We start from the raw sequence: 24,593 nt of genomic DNA on the forward strand, positions 1-24,593 counted from the left end.
TAAATCTCAAGTTGATTTAAGGTTCGTTAGATGAGCTAATTCTAGAACATTTAAACACTTGAAACATGGAAACGCCTGAATCAAATTTCTTTTTAAGTAACTTTCTTACGTATTTGCCTTCCTCTTCTCCATTCAAGTTTGCTTGTCTTCCTATCCTGTGTTTGTTTTTGCGATTTACTGCTTCCACCAGTAAGTGCATAAACTTGCTGGACTGCTAGAAGATGGCACAAGTGTAGTCACTACAGGAGAACAGTTGCCTGTAGACAAAGAAGCACCAAGGTGTCTTGGTTTAGAGCCCCTGAGCTCTTTAAATTCTAGCAAGCTGGATACTGATCAAATTTCTTTGCTCAGCCTGGGTAATTGTTACCAGTAAACTAGGCAGAAATATAAGCATGTTTCTGCACAATGCCATTGGTGTGTCTTGGTGACTTTATTCAAGACCCACAATATATGTGGCTATCAGTTGATGAAATGCTTTCATTTTCTTTCTAAAGCATCAATGATATTGAAATCCCAAGCCTATAAAACTGCATCCTCAGTACCAAGGCACACTATGGCTTGTGAGTTGCTCCATTGCCATATGCCTCACCATAGGAATCTTTTTTGTTGCCACACAAAAAACTTTTAATTTTTTAAAATATATATATATATAAATGGCTTGCTTTAGACTAAATGAAGTAGGGGCAAATATATTTCCAATAACAAGCAGTTTGAATGTCATCTTGTACTCTGTGCACTTTAAAGGAGCAGAGAGGGCTGGTAGCTGCATCCCAATAAAATGCACGTACTGACCCATAAGGGAATTAGTGCCAATGATTGTTTAAAGCTCAGGCCTCTTAAAGTTTTCTCCTATCTCTCTATTAAACAATGGAAAGTTTTACCGTATGTTCAAATAACATCTTCATCAGGTTCACAACAGGGTACCTTAGTTAATTTTCAGTTGAGTGCTTGATAGGATTTTCTTTTTCTGGCTGGTTGGGTGAAAGTCTAGACACTGAGAGACGAGGCTTTAGTGGGGCCTCACAATACAGTTATTGTGAATGTTAAGTAGGAGCAGCTTCCTCTGATGTACAGACTCCATGCCCAAACCAGCGATACAAAGACGTGGCTTTTGTTCCAAAGGAGAGGGGCTAATCTAAATGCTCACAGTGTGAAAAACTTTTTTTTTATGCAAGAGAGGAGAAAAACTTGCCTTAAAGGTGAGAGGTCAGGAGTTTAACCTCTGACCGTAAAATAAGAGACCAGCAAAGAGTGGGATAAAACAAGGGCAGGAAAAAACCCCTTCAAGTACCCTGCGTATTGTTTACTCAAAATGGGTCAAGCAAATGATTGTCAGGTGTGGTTACATGAATTCTCGTAAGACGGCATGATTTCTGCGGACTTTAGTTTCTTGTAACTTGCGCAGGTTCTCCCCTCCCTCCCCCCAGTTAGATAGTTTGAAGTATGAGGAGTGCTAAAGTAGATTTGGGGGGGGGGGTTTAGAGCATACATTCAAACACCCCATGGAATTCCATATACGGATACCTCAGTTTGCAACATCTGTACACACAACTAAATTTATTCCCTGGAATCTCCATATTTTTTTGTTTCTCAGTAAGAAATTTTATCCTTCCTTCGGGCAGTTATAAAGGACAGCCTACATTGTGGGCTTTCCTCATGCCCGTTTCTTTGGCAGGCAGTGGGAAGAGTGTCCATAGTTAATGCAGAGGTCTTTGGGTGGTCACTGCTATTGTGCAACACCAGGGGAGAGCTGTTCCCAGTTGTAATGCAAAAGAAATCAGGACATTTCTCTCTCTGATCTTGTTTTGGCATTATAAGTACTGTGGAACTTAGGCACAATCCAATTATAAATGATGGAGGTGGATGCTGATAGTTAATAGACATATTCCACATGCTCAGATTTACTGGTCTAAGCCTAACTGGTTACCCTCCTTTCCCCCCCTCTAAGTCAAGCATCAACAATCAAGAGTATGCAATGTAGTGCTGGGATTTTGAGCTTGTTGTCTGGGTCTGCTGTATAGTATAATTTGCAATAGGAAATGGACAGTAACTTAAAGTTTTTGTCTTCCTCTCCTTAAAAATACTATAATCCTAATGACTTGGAAATGAAGTCAATATTTATTTGAATAGAAGGGCACGTGTTATAGATGTATATACAGTGGTACCTCGGTTTATGAACTTAATCCTTTCCGGAAGTCCGTTCTTAAACTGAAAACGTTCTTAAACCCTAATGAAGCCTCCCGCTGCCAGTACCCTTCCACTGTTCGGATTCCGTGCTTAGACCAAGGTAAATTTCGCAAACTGGGACACTACTTCCGGTTTTGCGGAGTTCGTAAACTGAATAGTTCGTAAACAGGGCTGTTCTTAAACTGAGGTACCACTGTATAGTATACTCTCTTTATTTATGTATATTGTATATATAATGTTAATAGGTTTGAAATCATACTGCAATAAGCATAATGAACACCTGATGCTGCTTTATACTGGCTTGTTTTGCATGTCACATTATGCCAAACTATGCTTATGAACAAACCATGGCTTATCTGAGTGCAACACAGCAACAGTACGACAGGGAAGGAGCAAAGCAACTGGCACTTCCTCTCTGGAAACCTGTGTGCTCTTATGTTTGGCTTAGTATGAAGTGCAAACAAGACTATAGGTACATCCAGCCCCTTATTCTCCATTCCAGCTCTCATCAGTTCTCCAGGGTTTCAGGCAAAGTAGCCTTGCCCACTCGTGCTTTTGGAGAACTGTTTTCTTTTTCTATTTTACCGTATTTTTTGCTCCATAAGATGCACCTGACCATAAGATGCACCTATTTTTTAGAGGAGGAAAACAAGAAAAAAAAATTCCGGAAACAAAACAGTGGATGTATGATTTTTGTGGTGCAGGCTGTAGCCATGGACATGCTATGTGATCTGATGGTGAATTTGGGGTGACCCAATGCAAAAATCCTGAGGATCCATGGGTTTTTACCTCCCCCTTCCCAGGCAGCCTCCTTTATCCCTAGTGTCCCTTATCTCCCTCCCCGATCGCATGCTTCCTTTCAACTCCCACTTCCCTCTTTAAAAAAAAAAAGTGTGATCTGCTTTTCGTCTCTGGGCAATTCGGCTCCAGGGACCACGCATTCGCTCCATAAGATGCACAGACATTCCCCCTTACTTTTTAGGAAGAAAAAAGTGCGTCTTATGGAGCGAAAAATACGGTAACCACAGGAGCTTTCTACATGTAACACATGTGCTATGACTCTCACATAAGTTTCTAGTGGTACTGAGTCTAGACTGGCATAGCAGAAGATGGGATCAGAATCTGCTGTCCCAGTGGCCTACTCTGGATCAAAAGTGCCATGATTAATATAAATAACTGCATCTTCCTGGGGCCTCTGCCTTCTCAGGAAGCAACCCCCTTTTCAAAACTGTTTTCTTCAGAGAGTTGAAAGCATTGTGTCTCTGATCCAGCCTTCATGTTGTGATGTATTTCACAGTTTTGATCTTGTTTTCTATCCTAAAGGATGTCTTGTTACCCTTCTCCTTACGGAGAGTATTGTTGAAATACTTTAAAAAATATCATCCATTACTGCAGAAATATTTTATAAGGCGATGCTTAGGAATAATTAACTAAAAGTATGGGAATTGGTGTTGTCATCTATTTAAGATCATTGTTCACAACACAAACATCACTTTGGCTAGTAATTGCCAGCCTCATTCAGTGAGTCAGCTCCTGTGGTATTTACTGTGTTTTTGTCACTATGTTTTAATTTCAATTTAAGATTTCAGTTCACACAACCCCAGACTTCCTGCTTCTTCTCTTCTTTATCTAAACAATGCTTTTGACTTGAAGCTTCTTATTTCCATTAATAATAGAAGTTAGTGGCTTTTGAGGTTATATGAATGCTGAATAAACAAACAAACAAATATACAGAAAAATAAAAATAATTGAATTAAATTTCTCACAATGGCACTAATGTTAGAAGGTTTGTAATCTGACACTTCGCGGACAGAGAAAAAGACTCTTTACTCTTCTCAGAATTTAGAGACTCCTTCCAATAGGGTTTCTCTATCAGAAAGGGGTACCGCTACAATTAATTATAAAATCATTAGTTTGGAACCTATTTTTACAAATAGTAAAAACGTTGCCCTTAGCAAAGTTACTACTAGTCCATGGTAAAAAAGTAAAGGGACCCCTGACCATTAGGTCCATTCGTGGCTGACTCTGGGGTTGCTGCGCTCATCTCGCTTTATTGGCCGAGGGAGCCGGCGTACAGCTTCCAGGTCATGTGGCCAGAATGACTAAGCCGCTTCTGGCGAACCAGAGCAGCGCACGGAAACGCCGTTTACCTTCCCACCGGAGCGGTACCTATTTATCTACTTGCACTTTGAGGTGTTTTTGAACTGTTAGGTTGGCAGGAGCTGGGACCGAGCAACGGGAGCTCACCCCGTCATGGGGATTCGAACCGCAGACCTTCTGATCGGCAAGTCCTAGGCTCTGTGGTTTAACCCACAGCGCCACCCATAACTTGTTAAAGGAAACTTTGAAAGTTTCTTAGAGCAGATAGCCACTTTAGTTGAGGCTACTTTGAAGTCAAGAAGATTTATCTGGGACTTTTCCCCGACACGCTAAATCTTTTCCATACTTTGCTCACAATGCTTTGAAACATTGCGATACTCCTTGGATCAGAACTGGGGCCCCCCCTCCCCAGATGTTACTGTACTACACCTGCTATCATAACTGATTATTGACCCTTCTGCCTGGGGTTTGGAATTGGAGACCAACAAGATCTGGAAGTGCCCAGGTTCCTCACACCTACTGTACAGTAAATAAATACTTTGCAAAGCAGCATTTCCAGTTAACAGGAATAACCAGCCAAGATGGCCATCCAGCTTAATATTCAGTGTGCCTGGTGAGTGATGTGGGCTGAAGCGTACCAATATTACTGAGAGTTCTTTCAAATATCCATGAGTTTCCAGCTCAGAATTCAGTTTACCTCCTTTCTGTAGATATCCAGTGAGACAGTAATTCAGCATTCATGTGGATTATTGAATTTTGTGATTCTCAAGCCACTTAGTGCTGTTTTGAGGGCCCTGGGCATTCTGCATCATTGTTCTACCCATGTGTTTTGTTTTGTTTTTGGTCCTTCAGAACAGTAATCTGGCTCAATCCTGTATGTACAAATATCACATAAATATAGGTACAAGTGTAACAATGGATAGAAGCGATGTGTGAACTGAATCTCTGCATAAGGCAGAAGGCCTGTAAGTTAGCCTAGTGATATAATTCCATTAAGAGGTTTCTTAGCTGTTGGAGTAACACTGATTTTTCTCTGAGCAGTTCTATTAACCTGCCTTCTTGCTTTGTTCTTATCAGAAGTTTGGTGTTGACTTTAAAGACTGGTATGTGAAGTACGTCAAAACATAGATTTTCAGCTACATGTTGCCTGTCATAGATAAATCAATGCTTGAATATATGCGGAGCAGCATTTAAATTTTTTTCCTTGTGTTCATGTGGAAGGCCCTTGGGACAGATGGCCCCTCACTGTTGATGGTTCGATTTCAGTGATCACCCACAGCTTCAGAGGAGTGCGAAGAAAAGAAATTGCTTTCTTTGTCAAGGTGTTTTCAATTCAATTCTCACCCATTAGCCCTGTTTCGTTAAGTTTTGAATTACTCCATCAGGTGACTGATGAGTGTATTTCCCCCTCTTAGGCTATTGAAATAGGCCTGGTATAAAATGGAAAAGGAAAATAAAAAAGGTTTATAGTTATTGATTAATAAAGTGTCTTTAAACCATGACACTGCTTGGTATATCTGAACAGTCAAACAATATTGAACATGAATAGTATGACAAAAGATGAAGTTTACGGGTAGAGTAGTAAACTTGGCCTTTGAAGTACACTTTTTATATTTACAAGCAGTAATGGTCACAGTTTTAAATTTGATTGTGATTTTCTGTTTAAATCTGGAAGAGCTTTTAAAGACTTCTTTGTGCAAGTAAGAAAGGTTAGGTTCTCAAGTTAAATTCCTAGTGGAATCACCAAGCTGCAAAATATAATCTGATACAGTTGGCAATGTCACAATCAGAGTGGTTTGAATTATGGTATCCTGGATACTCCCCAGAATGGGAATTGATCTATCAGGTCAGGTTTGGCTTCTTAGTGTCAGTGAAGTTCCCTTGTGTGTCCCTGCATTACCTGTGTTAAAAACTGAGGGTTTACATTTCCTTAGTGGGGAAAGGAAAATAAAAAAGGAAGAAATGGTTTTTGGGAACTATTTTTTTAAAAAGGGATTTTCAGGTGGTTTTTTTTTTAAAAAAACCTGCAGCTCAGTTTTGTATTCTAGGTTTTTATTATGGAAACACTACTGAGATAACAACTTACAGTTCACTGATATTGGAATGTCATTCCAATTCATTTGTATATGCTTTAATAAGCATGATTAGATTTCCCTTTGTAAAAAGGCTTGAAATTTTCAAGTTATGCAGTACCAACCAACACAGTATTGTTACAGCCCAGTGTCTGCCAAGAGGTAGCAAGATTCCAGGGGGTTCCAGGTGCTCACCCAGGGTTGTGTTTCCATTACGAAATCAAGGCAAATGGTCTCTTGGTGCAGCCTCCTCCAGCCAGCGCTGCATGGAGTTCTGCCTACTTGCTGCTGCTTCTTCCCAGCAGCCTTTGCAGAAAACAACTCCTTCCCTTCCTCATCCAGTATCCCCACTGTAACACTGGGAACCTACGATTCAAAAGCCTCCTGCAAAAAGCACCTCCTTCTGTCGTGACATTTTGTCATGCTCCCTGTAATCCTAGTAGTCTCCTGCTTTCTTGTCTGATGCTGAATGTCTCACCTATTGTCAGGTTAATGACTCTGTCACCACCTGTCTTGGCTTGACTTCAAACCCCACATTTACTAATTTCAGAGATTATGGGGAGAACATCGCACCCAGGTTTTGGTCCCCTTGCAAACCCATTAACAGTATTGTGCAAGTTGAAGGGCATGATCCTGAACTGAAGACCTGTCTGCTGGGGCATTTTGGGATTTGGTAGAAGCTCTGCTTTGCTGGCAGAATGCCAGATATGCTACAGTTAGGATTTATATGCTGGCAAAATAGCTCGCATGCCTTTGTGGAGCACTCCCTTGCTGGTACTGTTCCACGGGAAGGGACAAGAATGGAGTCACAGGCATAATGTGGGGTGGAACGAGGAGGAGCTGTTCACAACCTACCCTGATTGACAGTGCAACTTTACACCAGCCACAGACATGGTGCAATGAATTGGAGGGGATTCTCCCCCCCCCAAATGGTTGCCACAAAACAGCATAAATTAGGTTATAACTCAGTACCCAGTCACAGTATATACCACCAGTATCAAAACCCCACATCATAGCTCAGATGACAGACTACGCCTCTGGCCTCATGCTGTGCACATTTAAGAACTTTGGTGATTAGAAACTATTGAAAAAGGGGCATTTTCCACAGAAAGGGAGCATTTTGCACAAAGCAACCTAGATTAACAGTTACACAGGAACATATTGTTGACACCTCTTTGGAATTAAGTGCATGGATGCTGATTTTCCACCACTGTTGTATTTCTATGCTCTTGTGAAACACACAGTAGGTATGTTGACCATCCTAACATACCAGTCTTTGTACTGGATTTTTGCCCTTGTCTTTTATAGTAACTGTCCTGCACAGCATCTTGTGTTAAGTTAAGGACTTCAGAGGTAAGAATTACGTGCTTTTTCCTGAAGTTCTGGTCTTTCTGCATTCTGGGCTTCATGAACAACAACAACCACCATAACTGGATTTCTTATCCACCCTTTACCATCAAGCCTCAGTTCAGGTTACAACAATCTAAAAATTCAGTGTTGAAATCAGTTAAAGCAAATTTATCTTCTTTGAGTGGCGGAAATAGAAGATATGTTCAGCTGTTAGGTGCATATTGTTTTATGCAAGCTTTGTCATGCTTATCTTTTGTAAAAGATGTGCAACAGCTCTACAGCTTTTTTCTATTAAACACCAAATGATAAGTGCCATCACCAGCCAATGTGCTGTAGGATATTAGCAGTGATAATTCTATTATTTCATTATTATTATTATTATTTATTTAAAATATTTCTTGCATCACTGCTGAAGCAATCCCAGAGCAGATTACATTAAAAGCCAGATATATGATGCTTATTAAAACAGAAGCAAGAACTAGAGGAAAAATCCTCATGAAACCAAAAGCACCGCAGTTTAGAGGGGTCCACAAAAGCCTGAATGAATAAATGAATCTTCCACTAGCACTAAAAACTCACCAGAATTGGAACCAACCATATCTGAGAGGAGATGAAATTCCATTACTGAGCGTACCCTCTCCTGCATTGCTGCTTACCACATTTTAACTGTGTCCTTGTGGGGGGGATTATTGTAATCTATTGTTCTTTAAAATGAACTCCATAGTGGGCTATATCATTAAATATATAATACATACAAATTACATAATAAACGATCTGAGAAATGAAATCACAAAAACAATAAATCAAATGCACACCATCAGAGTGACCAAACATCTCAGCTAACCAAATGCCTGCATAAAAAGGTTTTTACAGTACATCAGGAGAATCTGTGTGGGAAGGGTCTTTCAAGAACCTTGCTCTCACCTTGAGAGTATTTAGTATACAGTATAAAGGCTACCATTTAACCCAGTGTAGCTGCAGCTTCTGAACCAACTTCAAATGCAGGCTGACATTGTGTGTATCACAGTAGTCTACCTGAGGTTACCAGCCTGTAGCCAGGCAGTCCCTGTCCAGTAATGACTGTAGCTTTTTGCCAAATGTTAGGTGTTCTGAGGACAGTTGTACAGTGTTTACCTGCCATTTTAAAAAAAATGTACCATCTTCACTTTGAGGTTTTAAATTCAAGGTTTTAAATTAAAAGTGTTAATTTAATTTAATTTAATTTAAAGGGCAGTGAATTTTACATCTGCTTGTTGACGTTTTAAAAGGTGGCATGTCTTTCAAGCCTACTTGTTAACCCAGGAGATAAGCTGGGGAATTCGTTTCTTGAAATCCCTTAGTTTGTAGGAAGCCAAGCTAAAAGCTTGGCAGGTTCAATTTCATCTTTGTACTTTCTGTGCAATGAACCTTCACCTGATTAAGGTTTTCATTTTGTAGCATAACTAATGGCATTGTAGCAAAACAGGCTTTCCTTTATGCTCCCAGTGACTTTCCATTCTGTTTTTAAATGGTATAGCACAATATTGGGCAAAGAGGATTGACCTTCAGTTAAAGTAGCTCAAAGTTGGATCTGTCTTGTTAGTACCAAAAAAGAAAAAAAAAGTGGGGCAGGGGAGAGACACAGCTCACAGTTATTAGGAAGTTGGCTATTAGTGATCAGCTGAATCTGAAGGGGCTTCCCTTATTATGTGACGGATTTCCAACTTGAGTGGGAATGCTGATTGACTAGGATTCCTGTCCTTGAGTTGGAAACCTTCCATGCAGACTCTGCCAATCATTTGTCTGTTTGCTCCCTGGGCATTATCAAGGTGATATAGCTAGTTTCACACATTCCTGAAGGCTCCTTCAAATGTCCAACAGTGAATGCCTGGAGACAGCTTCTCTATCTAGTCTTTTCTGATATACCATATTTTTTGTTCTATAAGACGCACCAGACCACAAGATGCACCTAGTTTTTGGAGGAGGAAAACAAGAAAAAAAATATTCTGAATCTCAGCAGCCAGAACAACAAGAGGGATCGCTGCGCAGCGAAAGCAGCAATTCCCTCTTGCTATTCTGGCTTCTGTGATAGCTGCGCAGCCTGCATTCGCTCCATAAGACGCACACACATTTCCCCTTACTTTTTAGGAGGGAAAAAGTGAGTCTTATAGAGCAAAAAATACGGTATTTGTAGGAATATTATGGACCTTTGTTGTGTGTAAAGTCTCCTTAAATGGATGCTGTTAATTTCAGAATCAGGTTTAAAAAGGTGTCGGCAAGATTTCATATTCTCTTCTTACTCCATGGGCGTACCGGGGCGGGGGTAGGGAGAGCTGCCTTTCCCTGAATCAAGTAAATAAATAAAAATACTTAACTAAAAGTAGAAATTGTAGAAAGATATTGACAGATTTTTTTGAGCACTTGGGGTCAAAAGAAAGTAGTTTAAAACAAGTGTTGTTGAGACATTTCATTCTGAATATGCTAGACAGAGCCAGACAGAGGATGATGACAGGCGGGTGCTCTGTCTTCCCAACATAAATCCTGTCTACTTGCTCCCCCCAACATAAGTCCTGGCTATGCCCATGTCTTACTCTGTTCCTACTTGGAAGTCTTAAGCATGCTTAGGTTCATGCTGGCAGTATCTTTAGCAGTGGTTCCTAATTTGCTGACCAGCATCATCCTTCTGATTCATGACTAGAGTCCTGTGATTAAGAGCAGATCAGTTTGGGATTAAGAGAAGATCATTGGCCGGATAAGGTAAATGCTGAAATACACCTTTAATCTTGGATCAGGGTGGCGAGAGAACACATAATCTGAGAATTTGCTCTCAGGCCCTTAGCTATGCATAAGAGATTGGAAGCATTATATGTGAACCAGCCCTTCATTATTTGTTTCCATAGATGCTAGGCAGAAGGAACCCTTTAAATAGGTGAAATATGTGCACATTACATTGAGGTCTTTGGGTAAAATATGTCATTAATGAATCTAGATTATTGGTACTGTAAAGTTTGGCAAATAGCTGTATTGGTAAGATCTCAAGTAATGAGAGGTCAAAGAAAGTCACTCAAGTTTTGGGCAGGTTGGTATTTGTTTATTGATTTTATAAATAGCCAGGAATTTGGTAATTACAACTATATATAAAATGGCTTGGGAAGATAGGATCAATTGAAGAAAGATTAGATGAATTAAGAAAAATGAAATGTGGATCTAATTAACGCCATGATTTGTTTTGATTATAGCCTACGGAAAACAAGGATGCTGTAAATGAAAAATTAATATTATACATTATAGTAGATCAAATATTATGCTAAATAGAATATTTTTAATATTATTTATAGAATAGATTGTTTATTAAAGAAATGCTTTTTAAAGAATCTTGAAATACTCTTCATAGGGGCAGTTATATATGTTTATATTTGTGTTTACTTTCGTAATACAGTTTGGTATGGAATTGTTAAATAAAAATATCATTGTTTAGGTTGACAGAACTGCAGAGTCAAAAATAATGTGTTTTACTATCACATATGAACATAGAGACATGCATTTACAAACAAAACTAAAATGTTTCAGTATATGTATTTTCAGTACAGATATTTATTGTTAACTGTAAAGTTCCTTGGCATATGGGGAGAATTAAAAAAAATAAAATATAATATGTGTGATGATTAACTATTCCAATTGCCAGATGTGTTTCAACATCATGGACTTCTTCAGTATCACAGATGTTGCAGATAACAGATTAGCCACTCTAGAGTATAATGAGACAACTCATGCTTGAGTTGATCAAAGGTCATGTTCATGTGTTTCTATATATAAATTTGTTTTGATGGGCAACCATCCACTTTTCTCTGAATCTGGATCAGGGCTTCTTTCCTACTCTGCTGCAGGCTAAGGATACTGTGACAGACATCTTCAGAATAAATCTCAGTCCCTCATGATCTCCTCTACCATGCCATACTCCTTGGATCAGGTCAGAAGCCACCAGAGAAGGCAGTCATTTCTGCATTTTAGTAACCATAGCAGTTTACTCTACTGACTTGCCGTTATATTGCACCATACAAGAATTATATTTACATTTCAAAGGAAGCATTTTCATTTTAACAACAGCAGCTACAAGAAACTTCCTAGAAAGCAAGCTGAGGACTCAAGGTACATGATGATAGTGTTGTTTTCAGTGTTGCTCTAAACTCTGATAATACTATGAAAAATCAGCTTTTTTTCAGTTGTCCACAAAACTGAATAGAAGTTCCCCCCAAAAAGTTTCTTTCCTAGATTGTCCACACACAACTAATAGTTCAATCCATTCTTTAAAATTGGAGTAATTGGATTCACACATGCACACACACCTCTTTTGGCCAAATATTCCTTATAACAGATTGCCTGATTTTACAAGGTACGACTGCTATAGTAAAGAGTGGACTGATAACATCAGCAAAATTCTTTTCATGAGCATAAATCCACCAAGTCTATGATTTGCATTAAAGTGTGCTTTCAAGTATGTCTTAAAGTGGCACTGTCATTTGCATATTGTCTTTAATCTAACATATTTTAAGTGCCAGACAAGATAGCAAGTGTTCTTTAAGGTTCTCTGCAGCCCCCTCTTTTTTTTTATTAAGTTCCTCTACTCTGTTTTGCCCTTGTTCTTTCTTTTGATTACTGTTCCTTGGCAAATACTGACTGCTTTCTTCCATACTTGCCCATGCAGCTTTTCATTCAGCTACTAAAACATCTTCCACTTTTATCCTCCTTAGATAAGATTCTGAGACCCTCACCTAAAGTCAGATGTGCCTGACAGTAATATTTCTGGTTTATAATGTGTATCCCTTATATGAAATCTGTTAAAAAATTAATCTGATATACTTTCCTAGCCACTAGCAGCCAATTCTTTTTAATGTGTGTATATATAATAACCTAATAATTCCAACTTGAAAAAGTTCAGTGCTGCGCACCAGAACTGTCCCCTTTCAGTTTGCTGGAAGAGAGTTTAAAAACGGTAAATTCTTCCAGTTATAGAATGTGTGTGGTTTTTTTAAAAATAAAAAGCCATCTTTTTGTGCTAAAAACTGGCATGACTACAGACTGCTTACCAGGGGTCAGCAAACCTTTTTAGCAGGGGGCCAGTCCACTGTCCCTCAGATCTTGTGGGGCTGGACTATATTTTGAAAAAATAATAATGAACATTTTCTATGCTCCACAAATAACCCAGAGATGCATTTTAAATAAAAGGACACTTTCTATTCATGTAAAAACACGCTGATTCCTGGACTGTCCGCAGCCGGATTTAGAAGGTGATTGGGCCGTATCCAGGCCCCGGCCCTTAGTTTGCCTACCCATGGCTTACACTGTTCCTTCAGCAGGAATTACTGTAAGCAATATAATTTGCTGTGCTGAAACGACAAACAGAAAATCGGTTATTTCTAACCTTTCTAGTTTGCTCATTAGTATTTAGAGTTCTGGAGTACTCTATGGTATTTTTGTAACTAATTAACTGCAAATGGTGCAGAAGTAATGAATGAATAGATAAACTCAATAGATACACTTTGTGAAACTTTTCACTGAAGTCCTTTGGTACACCTCTATTTCTCCCATAACTGGTGGGCAAATACTGTGCATTTTGCAACCCTCTTACAGATGCCAACCAGGCACTGAAGCCTCAAAGGCCAGCAATTTGTTCCAGGTGAAGGACTGTGCATGGTACATTCAGTGGCAGTGATTGCACATTACAGAAAATCATAGCTAGTGGGTTACTGTGAATGTGCAGAGGGCTTCCATTCCAGTCGTACCTGCTAGGCAGTGGGAGCCACAACCCTAATATCCTTTACTTAGTATTATGTCCAGAGCAAGAATAGTGATTGGTTTCACTCCAAACCAACCATAGTGTCAAGCCAAGGTTTGTTTGAGTTAAACAAACCATGCTTCGTAGTTAGGACGTACAGCAAAATTAGAAATCATAGTTTGTTGCTCATGCTAGTGGGGGAGCAAAACAGAAGCAATCTCTGCATTCATGGTTTACAGTTAAGTACATTTTACATTAATACATGTGATATTAATGCGCTAACCATTCAAGCCAGAATGGTGGTCTTTTAGCCACTTTTGAACAAGTAACTTGTGGTGAGATGATTTGGACTATTGATGATTAACTAATTGATTGTTTAACTATCAATCAATTTTTATTGTATACAGTATAGCCAAAGGCCTTTACAATGGATGACAGAGAATAAAAGGAATCTTTCATCTAAAATCATACACGTAACCTGTAGCAGTTTACAACATAAAAAGAAATTTACAACATTAAGACTTAAGATTGGGGTGCATTTACATAGCTGGAACGAAGCTTCTTGGCTGCCAGTGCAAATTTGGCTACTTGGTGTAAATGATGTTTGAGCTTTTCTTCTTCTCATTTCTTTGTTTCTTAAAGCAGCTCCTCTTTTTTTAGCCTTTTCTCTTCAACTTCTTTCAAATCACTCCTAAAAACCCACCTTTTCCCACAGAGCCTTTGAGTTAACCCCCAAGCTACCATGCCCACTCTAGCTAAGCTCAAGTACATTTAATGTAAACAATTGCATCTTCTTTCCCTGATTACTTTTGCCTCCACTTCCTTTTCTTTTCTCTGATGTTTCTCCTGGCTCAAATTTTAGAGTGTAAGCTCTTCTGGGTGGCAACCTTTCCTCCTGTGCTCAGGAAAGTGCCATATATGCTGATGGTGTGCTCTGTCTACCATGTGCAATTTATTGTTCTGCATTCTTGGACAAAAGGTGGTATATAAATTGTACATCATTTTCCAGACACCTAACTTTGGAGTTGAAGCTGTGCACCGAGGCTTCTGATACAACCCTGCATCTGCTCCCAGTGCAGATCAGAGATATTTTACCAGTTGGATTTCTGCCAACCTCTCTAAAACTGATGGTCAGTGAGAAGGCAGTTCTCCACCAGTCTCCCAACTCAGTGTCTGCCTCGGGGAGAGTAGTCTGTCTTGGAAAAGCTGGTGGCTAGAAAGTGAGCTGTGTGCCATGCCAGCTGCTCTGAAGCCAAAGCTCAGCTTGAGAGAGTTGTATTGCTTCCCAGCTTGATGGGGAGCCTAGTTGCACTGCATCCCAACTGAGCATCTGCTTTGGGAATGTTGGGGTGTGTGTGTGAGAGAGAGAGACAGAGAGAGAGAGAGAGAAACTGTATTAAAAATACATTTTTTAAAAATAGAAAAATAGTTGAGATGCTTGTGCAGATGTTATTAATCTGCATGCATCTTAATAAAAGGATGTGTGCACTCATGTTTCCTAAAACTAATGTGACCAAATCTGCACAACATCTTGTTTTTTGCTTGCTATGCCACTTTCAGAGCCTTAGGGAAAAGTTGAAGTAAACCTATTTATTTCCCTCTAAACTGGTTTCTAGTTCTAAAACCTATGGAGTTTATCAACTGGTCCAATGAAAACAATATGGTACAAGATTAATTTTTATACAAAACAGTAAAGTTACCAGTAAAAAATTAACTTGACTTTTTATTAGAAATGATATATATTGACCTCTTGCTGTTTGTATTTCTCTTTTTGGAAACATTTCACTCCATATTGATATTGGCCCAAAATAAGATGTTTTGAATATTAATTAACTAAGATGTAGAAATCTGATTGCAAAATGGGATCAAAGCTTAACTAACCATTAACTTCAGTTCTTGTAGGGTATATTTTCTAATGCAGAGAAAACTGTTGGGAAAGCTTAGATGGTAGAGCATGGGGCTCTTGTTTTCAGGGTTCTGGGTTTGGGCTCCACATTGGGCAAGATTTCTATGTAGCAGGGGCTTGTACTAGATGAGCCTTGTGGTCCCTTCCAACTCTACAATTCTGTGATTCTGTGTTTCCTTTAAATATCTAAAATTAATTGACAGTAACAAAAATATGTGAAAAGTAATTTTTCCTTTGTTTAGATAATTTCTGAGGCTAGTTTTAGCAGGTTTCCTTCATATGCTCTTTGTCTTGAGTTTAATATTGATATCCTGTAATTTTTATTAGAGGATACCTGACACTATGTTAACTTTACTTCTAGTTTTTATTATGTTTTGATTTTTGCGGTTTGCTTTAATATTGTATTGGTGTTTGGATTTTTAAAATGTGCACCACCCTAGAATCCATGTTTGGACACAGGTTTAGACATTTACAAAATTAAAAAATAACTTTTAAATACAGAGGAAGGGGTTGGATTTAATTTTTAATCACCATTAGTCCATCTTAAATTTGATATAATTAAGATAAGTGTATTGTCGTTTCAATAAATATGAAGTAACTTGCTCATAGTGAAAGTAGGATAGATTATTGAACCATATGATAATCCCAGGGGCTTGGATCCAAACCTCACTATTTACACGAGTGGAAAGGGATTATTTGCACATAGTGGGGGGTGGGGAGAGGTTCACATGGTGACACTTGCTTGTGTCTTATGGAATGCCTTTCCTGGAGGAGGACTTGGCACACATGGAAGCAACTTTGTGCAAACCTGTAACCAATATAATGTTCATAAAATCTACATTAGTGGGAAATACTTGGTGAGTCTTATGGTCACTTAAAAATATGAATGAAAAGTGTTTAATCCAGCGCTAATATATTTTGAGTTGTTATAAGGCATATGTTGATCTAAGCTGTGTAGTGAGTTACAAGTCATCTATGGTGACAGTGTTTTCTTCTAGCTATTCCTGTTCTCTCAGCCATAAAATCAGCATAAAATTGACTTAACGTTGTTGGGTGTCTAGAAACCAGTCTTCCCAGGAAAAGTAAATTTGGTCTCAGTAGTTCTGAAGAGGAAGTACATAATTGCAGAATAGGATTATGCTTCCTCCTTCTTGTCAAGATGTAGCCTCTTGCTTCTTGTCAACACCCTCCTTCCATTCACTTAATCAATTTCCCAGTACACAAAGAATTCTGAACAAAAGTTTTCATACCTGTCAACTCAGGGGGTAGGAGACTCACATTCAGGATTGTGGTGTTGGGTACACCAAAATATCCATCTCTTTTTTTGTGATGGAAAACTCCCCTTCTCCTTACTGTACCTTAAATGAAAATGATGGGAGCACTTCAGAAAGGAAGTGTGAAAATTAATTGATCCTTTGAATATTTGTCAGTGGCCAGTAAGACCTTTGGAGGGATGCAAAGTCAATATCATAATACCAAGTAACATGACAATATTTACTGGTTTTTATTTTGTGGAATGGATTAGAGCAAATGTGGAGAGATTTCAAGCTTGTGGGATCTATTGTGTTTTATATATTCATATGGCAATTAGCTGCTGCATGTGTGTTTTATTACTACCTAATAACATACCATAAGTGCATATAACAAAGACTGAAGTAGTAGCAAATTTCAAAACAACAGTTTCAGACAGAATTGTTTAAGTGTTGTGCAGACTGAAGCTTTATTTACTTGACAACTTTTTTAGCACACGGAACATCCCTCTGAAGTATTTGGGGGTTCTGCCAGATAAGAGTTCCAGGTACACATCCTACATGGGGTTAGGATTGAAAGAAAAACTCCCTTAAGCTATCAAATTCATTTCTTTAGCCAGTGCTAGTTTGCATAAAAATGATTTTTGGATGTAGCAGGTCCCAAACTTCAACTGGTGAATGTGTAGTATTCTGTGATATTCTTAACCTGTAATTTTAAATTGTAAATGCGGAAAAAAAGCTTGGTGAACTGCTTTAAAAAACAGTGATATTTGTGACATTTGAAAAACAGTTTGCATTTTTTCTACTTTTAATTCCCTTTTGCAAAAACGAATATTGGAATAACATCTTTAAAAAGGCATTGGAACAACCACAGAGTAAAAGGCAATGGAAAACACACACACCACAAAATAACCTTCTATTATTGTGTTAACAAATATGCATGGAGTTTCATAAATATGAAATTAAAAAATAGATATTTTGAATAATCCCGTATCTGAGTTTTGAGACACATTTTTTGTACCTGTCTGTGAGCCTGAAGCTACGTTGACCCTCTTTAATATTAATGTACTCTACTCTAAGACTCTGTTCTTTTGTCTCTGATTAATGCTGTCTGTCAATTATTTACAGATCCTGTGGTTTTGTGGAAGTTCCCGGAGGACTTTGGAGACAAGGTTAGAAACATGAGATTGATCCCTTTAAAATGATGGAATAATAATAATAATAATAATAATAATATCAGAATAACCTGCCTTTCTACAGCTTTTTTAAGCTTTCCTATTCAACTGTAGAGAGGCAGATGGCTGATGATAACAATAAAAGACTCTTCGCCAGTTGATTTGATCATTAGAATGTGTTTGTGGCAGGAAGTATTGCACACTATGATAGTTGCTTTCATGGATTTATCACATTATTATTTTTAATCTGTGTGGATATTATGACCAAACGCCAGTGGTGGCATTTCTTCTTCTTCTGAAGTCATGAATATAGTTCCAGAGGAATAAATTTGGGAAATTATGATTGACACACAGCACTGATATTGCCACCAGGCGCACATCACCAATGATAATCTAAGAGGTTGCACAACTGTTAGTATCAGCACGGATGTTAACACGTTGGTTGTGTATATACTGTTGGTGGTATTTCAGTATTCATGAAAATGTTCTCTCTTTCACCAGAGCTACTTTGACACTTGGGCATGTTAGCAGTTTTAAACAGGAGCGTAATGCTTGCAACAAACAGGTGGTTGTCTAAAGCAGTGGTTTCATTAAAAACAACAACCGAGTCCTCTAAAAATTATGGGGTTTTTTTGATAGGCTTCTTCATTGAATGCATTTCGCTCTTTTCATTTTGATTTTATTGAACAGTATACTTCCTTCTTTCTGTGGCTCAGACAGATTTCTCAGTTTTGCTTTAAATAGTGCCAGATCCTCGGAGAAAAACACCATAAACAACAGTTTGAATTCTGTTTTGAATATAGGAACCTATATAAAAAGTGTGTTGCCACAGCAGTTTGCAGTTTGGCCCTGAAATTCCGAACAAAATTGTCAGTTGTGCATGTGTGAAACTCATTCAGATCAATGATACTTCTTTATGACAACACAGAGAACCCCAGTTTATGTGTGTTGTTACTTGGCAACATGTTGCTCACACATTAATATGAAGTTGCAATCTATTCCAGTAGTCAAGAGCTTTAGCTGGACTGCAAATACCATTTGAATGAATGAGATTTTTTGCCTGGGAGCAGCTGTGTTTTCGATTTCACTCTGTCTCTCTTATTCAAATGTTACTATCAAAGGTGCATTTGAGGTTGATTGTATTCAAAGCTTGTGTCCATGCAAAAAGCAAGTTTTATTAAGTCTGTCAGTTGCAAATGTTAGTATTTTTATAGGTGTGTGTTCTGTTAAATCCAGCTACAAATGTATAGAGTTGAATGGCATAGGAAAGGGTCAATGGCAAGGGGAACTGTCCTTGCAATTGGGCTAAATGCCATAGTAGCAGCTTTGTATGTGGGAGGTGTAAACCTGTGTCCCTTTTCAGCCATAAATCTTACAGGATGAATTATTAGAAGCCAACCTAATGAACATTATGGTGCTGTTGGATAAACCAAGGTAAAGGCACATAAGTATTGTGTTCTGTTCCTTTGAGTAGAATAGGTGAGAAATCTAAACAAATGTGAAAAAGCATTACCTTGATAAACTAGAGAAATGGGCTAAAGTTAGTAGCTTGCCACATAAAGATGTTCCTGAGAAAAAGATGCAGAATACGATGCTTTGGTTAAGCATTAACCAAGATAACTGTCAATGGCTTAGTTCGTTTGTCACTTTAAACCATGGTTAAACTAACATATGGTTTAAAGGTGAATTTACATCCTACTGGTGCTGAAATTTTGAGTGTTTACTCTTCCCCTGCTGCTGCTACAAGTTAAGTTCTGTTCTAGTTTAGAGTTACATCCCAATCTGAGTTTATGGTTTGTTTCTCCCCAAACAAACTGTAAGCTCTTTGACATCAACAAGTACAGTGGACGCTCGGGTTGCGAACGTGATCTGTGCGGGATGCATGTTCGCAACCAGCAGCGTTCGCAACCTGTGCCTGCGCAACCATGGGTTGCGATTTGGTGCTTCTGCGCATGCGCGACCTCCGAAACCCGGAAGTAACCTGTTCCAGTACTTCCGGGTTTCGGCAATTTGCAACCCGAAAAAACGCAACGTGAAGTGGTTGTAACCCGAGGTATGACTGTATAGTTTTAAAAAAATGTGTACAATTCATACATTCATTCATGATAACAAACCACGAGCCTGGCTTTGAATGTCACTCTTAAGATAATGCCTTAGCTTGCGGCAGCCTGGCATCAGCAGGAGCTGAGCAGGTTCCCCTTTAAACCAAAGTTTGGCTTGATGATGGTTTGGCATACAAATGAGACCAAAGTATAAGTAAACTTTATGCCGCTTCTTTTAATTATACTTGCTGAAATCAAAGACTTCCAGACTTCCAGACCCCAGACAAGTGGACCACAATGGCATCTCATGTTTTAAGGTAGAATGATACCTTACCTGTCAAACAGAATAAAGAAAGACTGTTACTGTCTTTGGTTTTGTGTGTGTTTATTTGTATTTTGGATTACTATGGAACTTAAAAACAAATAGAGACAATTAAGAAGTTCAGAATTTTTGAAAGTATTAGCACATATAATTATATTTTGAAATATGTGTTTAGTAATTCTGAAGACACCAATTTTTGTACTGAATATCTATAACCAAACTGGTGTGGTGATCTTTGGGATATCTGCAACATACACCGAAGAGCACAATTAAGTTATTTTTGCTTCATCCTTTGAAAAGAAAACATATAGACAATCCTGTATGCACGAAATCTTCAATATAATTATTTGTGTGCACAGGCACACTCATTTTTCCTTTCAACATTTGACATGACACTAGAACCATAAAGAGATATGCCTGGACAGCACTAGCACCTTCTTAACCACAATTTCACTGTTTAGTTCACTACTGAACATACTGGATTCTAAAATTTGTCTGTGAGAGCAGCCTCTTGCTTTCCTCCCCAGCTTGATTTTTTTAATAAAAGATTTGCTCTTACAGATCTGCAGCAGCAGTTGCTTTTTCTGGGTTGGTACTTTAAAGCTTGCCAGAAGACACAGCACAGTCACCACCTCCCTCCCTCCCTCCCTCCCTCCCTCCCTCCCTCCCTCCCTCCCTCCCTGCCTTCTTCCTCTCCTGTGTGGAGGAAGAGAACTATAGGCATATTGAATCATTGTCTTGCAAGGCTCTGCATGTTTTCTTAGTGCTTTCAGGTACCTGTATGTGCAAGGCTGTTCCCTAGTGGTGATCCTGCATCATTTTGTTTCTACCCCTCTATTTGCTCTTGCTCCCTGTTGCCTGAACTGATGTCCGACAAGTGAAGGCAGAACTTGGTTTGGCAATTGAGGAGCCAAGTAGCACCTTTAGTAGGATGGCATTTGGCTCAGAGTTGTCAGCTCCTATTTTGTAATCGCTGTTTTAAGACACAATAGGGTAAATAAAGACAACAATGTTGCAGACTGCCCTGGAATCAGTATGAAGGGTGGCTCAGAACAACTAGGAAAAAATAGGTTTCACTTATCATAAATAAGATGGCCATTCAGGTTAAAAGGAGATGAGAACTGGAGTGATTTTATTTTGGGCCTAGGGTCAAGTCCAGTTACAGTGCCAAATTGTCTGCTGCTTCCCTTTGCCTTCCTCCTCAAGTTCTAGACATTCACTGTTATGGTTTGCCCTAAACTTTCATTATCTGCCAGGTGAAAACTGGTCAGATTAGGGTGGCATTGTATACTACACTGAAGTGGGGAGAGAGAAAGTGCAACGTGTCTCTTTGAATAATGCTTCCAATGTAATGTATGAAAAAGATTGACCTGAGGTTGCGCTTATTTTTTTGAGGCCAACCGGAGTAGACATAAAGCCGACGGTGAGCGAGCCTACATAGGAACATAGGTGCCTTATACGGAGTTTGACCAATGACCCATCTAGCTCAGTATTGTCTATGATGACTGGCAGTGACTTTCCAGAGTTTCAGAGAGGACGTTTCTCCCAGTCTTACCTGAAGATGTCAGGGATTGGACCTGGGACCTTCTCATGCAAAGCAAGATGTTCCGTCACTCAGCTGCAGACCTTCATTCTAGGAATGTGGAAGTCTGCATGTGTTGAGACTGCAGACCTTTCAAACATACGAGCACCCTTGAAGGCCCAAGTCAGCTTGTCCCAACCTGATGTCCCAAGCCTCATCGGCCCCACCTATGTGACCAATTGCTAGGGATAGTAAGAGTTGTAGCCCAGCAACATCTGAAGGGCACCACTCTGGAGAAGCCTGAACTAAGTGGTGAAAAGGTAGGGTATAAATAAATTTAATAATATATAACTCTAAGGTCCATATAGTTAAAGCTATGGTTTCCCCAGTAGTGATGTATGGAAGTGAGAGCTGGACCATAAAGAAGGCTGATCGCCGAAGAATTGATGCTTTGGAATTATGGTGCTGGAGGAGACTCTTGAGAGTCCCTTGGACTACAAGAAGATCAAACCTATCCATTCTTAAGGAAATCAGCCCTGAGTGCTCACTGGAAGGACAGATCCTGAAGCTGAGACTCTTAATACTTAGGCCACCTCATGAGAAGAGAAGACTCCCTGGAAAAGACCCTGATGTTGGGAAAGATGGAGGGCACAAGGAGAAGGGGACGACAGAGGACGAGATGGTAGGATAGTGTTCTCGAAGCTACCAGCATGAGTTTGACTAAACTGCGGGAGGCAGTGGAAGACAGAAGTGCCTGGCGTGCTCTGGTCCAGGGGGTCACAAAGAGTCGGACACGACTAAACAACAACAACAACTCTGAGACTTTGGAGGGGAAAGTTCAGAGGGGGAGAATCATCAAACCAGTTCATATACAAACATTTTTATCACAATTACTTTGCTTGCCTGAATAATTTTAGTGCTTTATTAAATAAATAAAGGATGACAAAAATAGTTTTGATTTGGCAGATTGTTTATGATGTCTACACTGGACTTCAGCCTTTGCTGTGGCAGAGCTGCCTCAGCCTTAGCTGGAGTGATTTGACAGCAGATGTTGGTACAGGTAGCAGTGGCAGATCCCTAGCCAATGCTCTCAAGCCCATCGGCCACTCTCCTAGGTTGGAGGACAGAGCTGTGTATGCCACATGACCTGTCCTGCAACCCCAAAGCTAGTCTGCTTCCTTCAGGTCTAGACCACTGTCCCATTGCCAGTGTTGAAGTAAGATTCAGCTGCCTGTCCAGTTGGCTTCAGTACATGGCATGGGGGGTGGGGGGTGGCATTTTGTCCTTTGCCTCAGGCTCGGAAATTTCTTGGTCCAGCCACATGTGTATAAAGGAATAAAGAATGAAAGAGGTGGGAGTGAAGGAGAAATGTTGTTGCTTCTTGAAAACTGGGGTAATTGGAAAATGGGTTCTTTTCCTAGGGCATAACTCTAAACAACGCAGCTTTCCTGGCTAAAACAGGACCACTGGAGGCTATAATATGCACATAGAGCTATGATATGCACACAGAACTACACATTATGTTTTGTGATTTCGTCTAGGGACTGATATGGATTCCTGGATCTTTTCCATTGCTGGGATATAAGCAGTTTTAGTGGGTGATTTTCACTGGGAAATGGTGCAAGGGGGAACTGGTTACATGCTGTTCTTTTGCTTCAAGTGCTGCCCGTAAATTGAATGTGGTCCCCCCCCCCCAGAAAAAAAAGAATAATGGAACTGCACATAATGTTTCCCCTCAGCAACTAGTACAAGTTATTTGATGCTTGCTATAATTTTATAGATGCACATAGAAAAAAACCTGTTAATTAAAAGGCTTTCATTTAAAAAACAAACAAATTCAAATTGGAAATGTTATGTTTAATGATGGAATCAACAGCCCTGCACATGCCCAACACGGTTGTAAGACTAGCAGACTATACACCTTTAACTGTGAAAATGTTAGGAACATGCACATGCAACTTTAAACCATTTCATGTTTTTCACCATGAAATTGCAGCTAATGGATTAATGCATTGGTTGATCCAAACCATTTTATGAACATGGTGGGTTTTGGCTCTTATTTTGGGAAGAAAACAGACATTTTGAAGACACAAGGGAGATCCCCTGACAATTGTGGTCTAAAGACTTGGAAGGACCTTTAATCGTCATCTTTCACCTCTGAGCAGACATTAATATCGCTTGTACATGAAGGCTCTGCGTGCTTGCAAATAAATGTTTGATGATTTTAAAAGTTGACTTTCGTTGCATTTGGAAGGACAAACGGCAAGCCCAATATATGTATCATGGTTTTGTTTTATAGATTTTTTCCACTAGTTCAAAATTTTGCACTTGATCAGCATATGGTATAGCCAAGCCTCATCTCGACCAACTCTTTTGTTATCTTGTTATTGTTATAGGTCTTAATGACAGTTGTAAGCCACAGCTCTGGATGTAGGGGTTAGTCTACCCTGGGGAGAAGAGGGAGAAACAGCAGTGTGGATTATGGAAATATGAATTGATCTAAGAAGCAGCTCTCTTGTAATAGAATAGGGCTCAAAGAAAGACAGAGGAGAAGCTGGTGAAAAGACGATGGAATATGATGTGAAAATGATCATTTGAATGCTTTCCTTTTCATTCCCAGCTGCTGTGTTCTGGTGAAAAGGCATGCATTTGTATATCTTAAGGCTGGGTGAAAAAGGGCCAGATGAATAGAATTACTTGTTAGATATGTTTTCATTTTGAGCTGGGTAAATTATGTGCATTTTAATAGACTGTATGCATATGTTACCCATTTTATAGTACAGCTGTAATATTAGAGATTACTTTGTTAAAAATGTTCTCATTTTTATCAAGTGTAACATTTAATTTAATATTGGACAGTCTTTCAGATACTGCGTATTAACCAACAAAAAGTGAATGCTGAATTTGGCCTC

At 39.2% G+C, this 24,593-nt stretch overlaps 1 protein-coding gene across 3 annotated transcripts in view; it reads left to right on the plus strand.

Annotated features, from left to right (window-relative positions):
- The window catches only part of DENND1B (DENN domain containing 1B), a 168,586-nt gene that overhangs the window by 24,725 nt on the left and 119,268 nt on the right, over positions 1-24,593 (plus strand). For all 3 annotated transcript variants that reach the window (XM_083445296.1, XM_083445295.1, XM_083445294.1), the window contains exon 4: positions 17,749-17,792. In XM_083445296.1, the coding sequence (XP_083301422.1) occupies positions 17,749-17,792 (44 nt within the window). The remainder of the gene's footprint in view (positions 1-17,748; positions 17,793-24,593) is intronic.

The sequence above is a fragment of the Podarcis tiliguerta genome (assembly GCF_965153285.1).
Source record: "Podarcis tiliguerta genome assembly, chromosome: 6".
NCBI classification, from domain to species: Eukaryota; Metazoa; Chordata; class Lepidosauria; order Squamata; family Lacertidae; genus Podarcis; species Podarcis tiliguerta.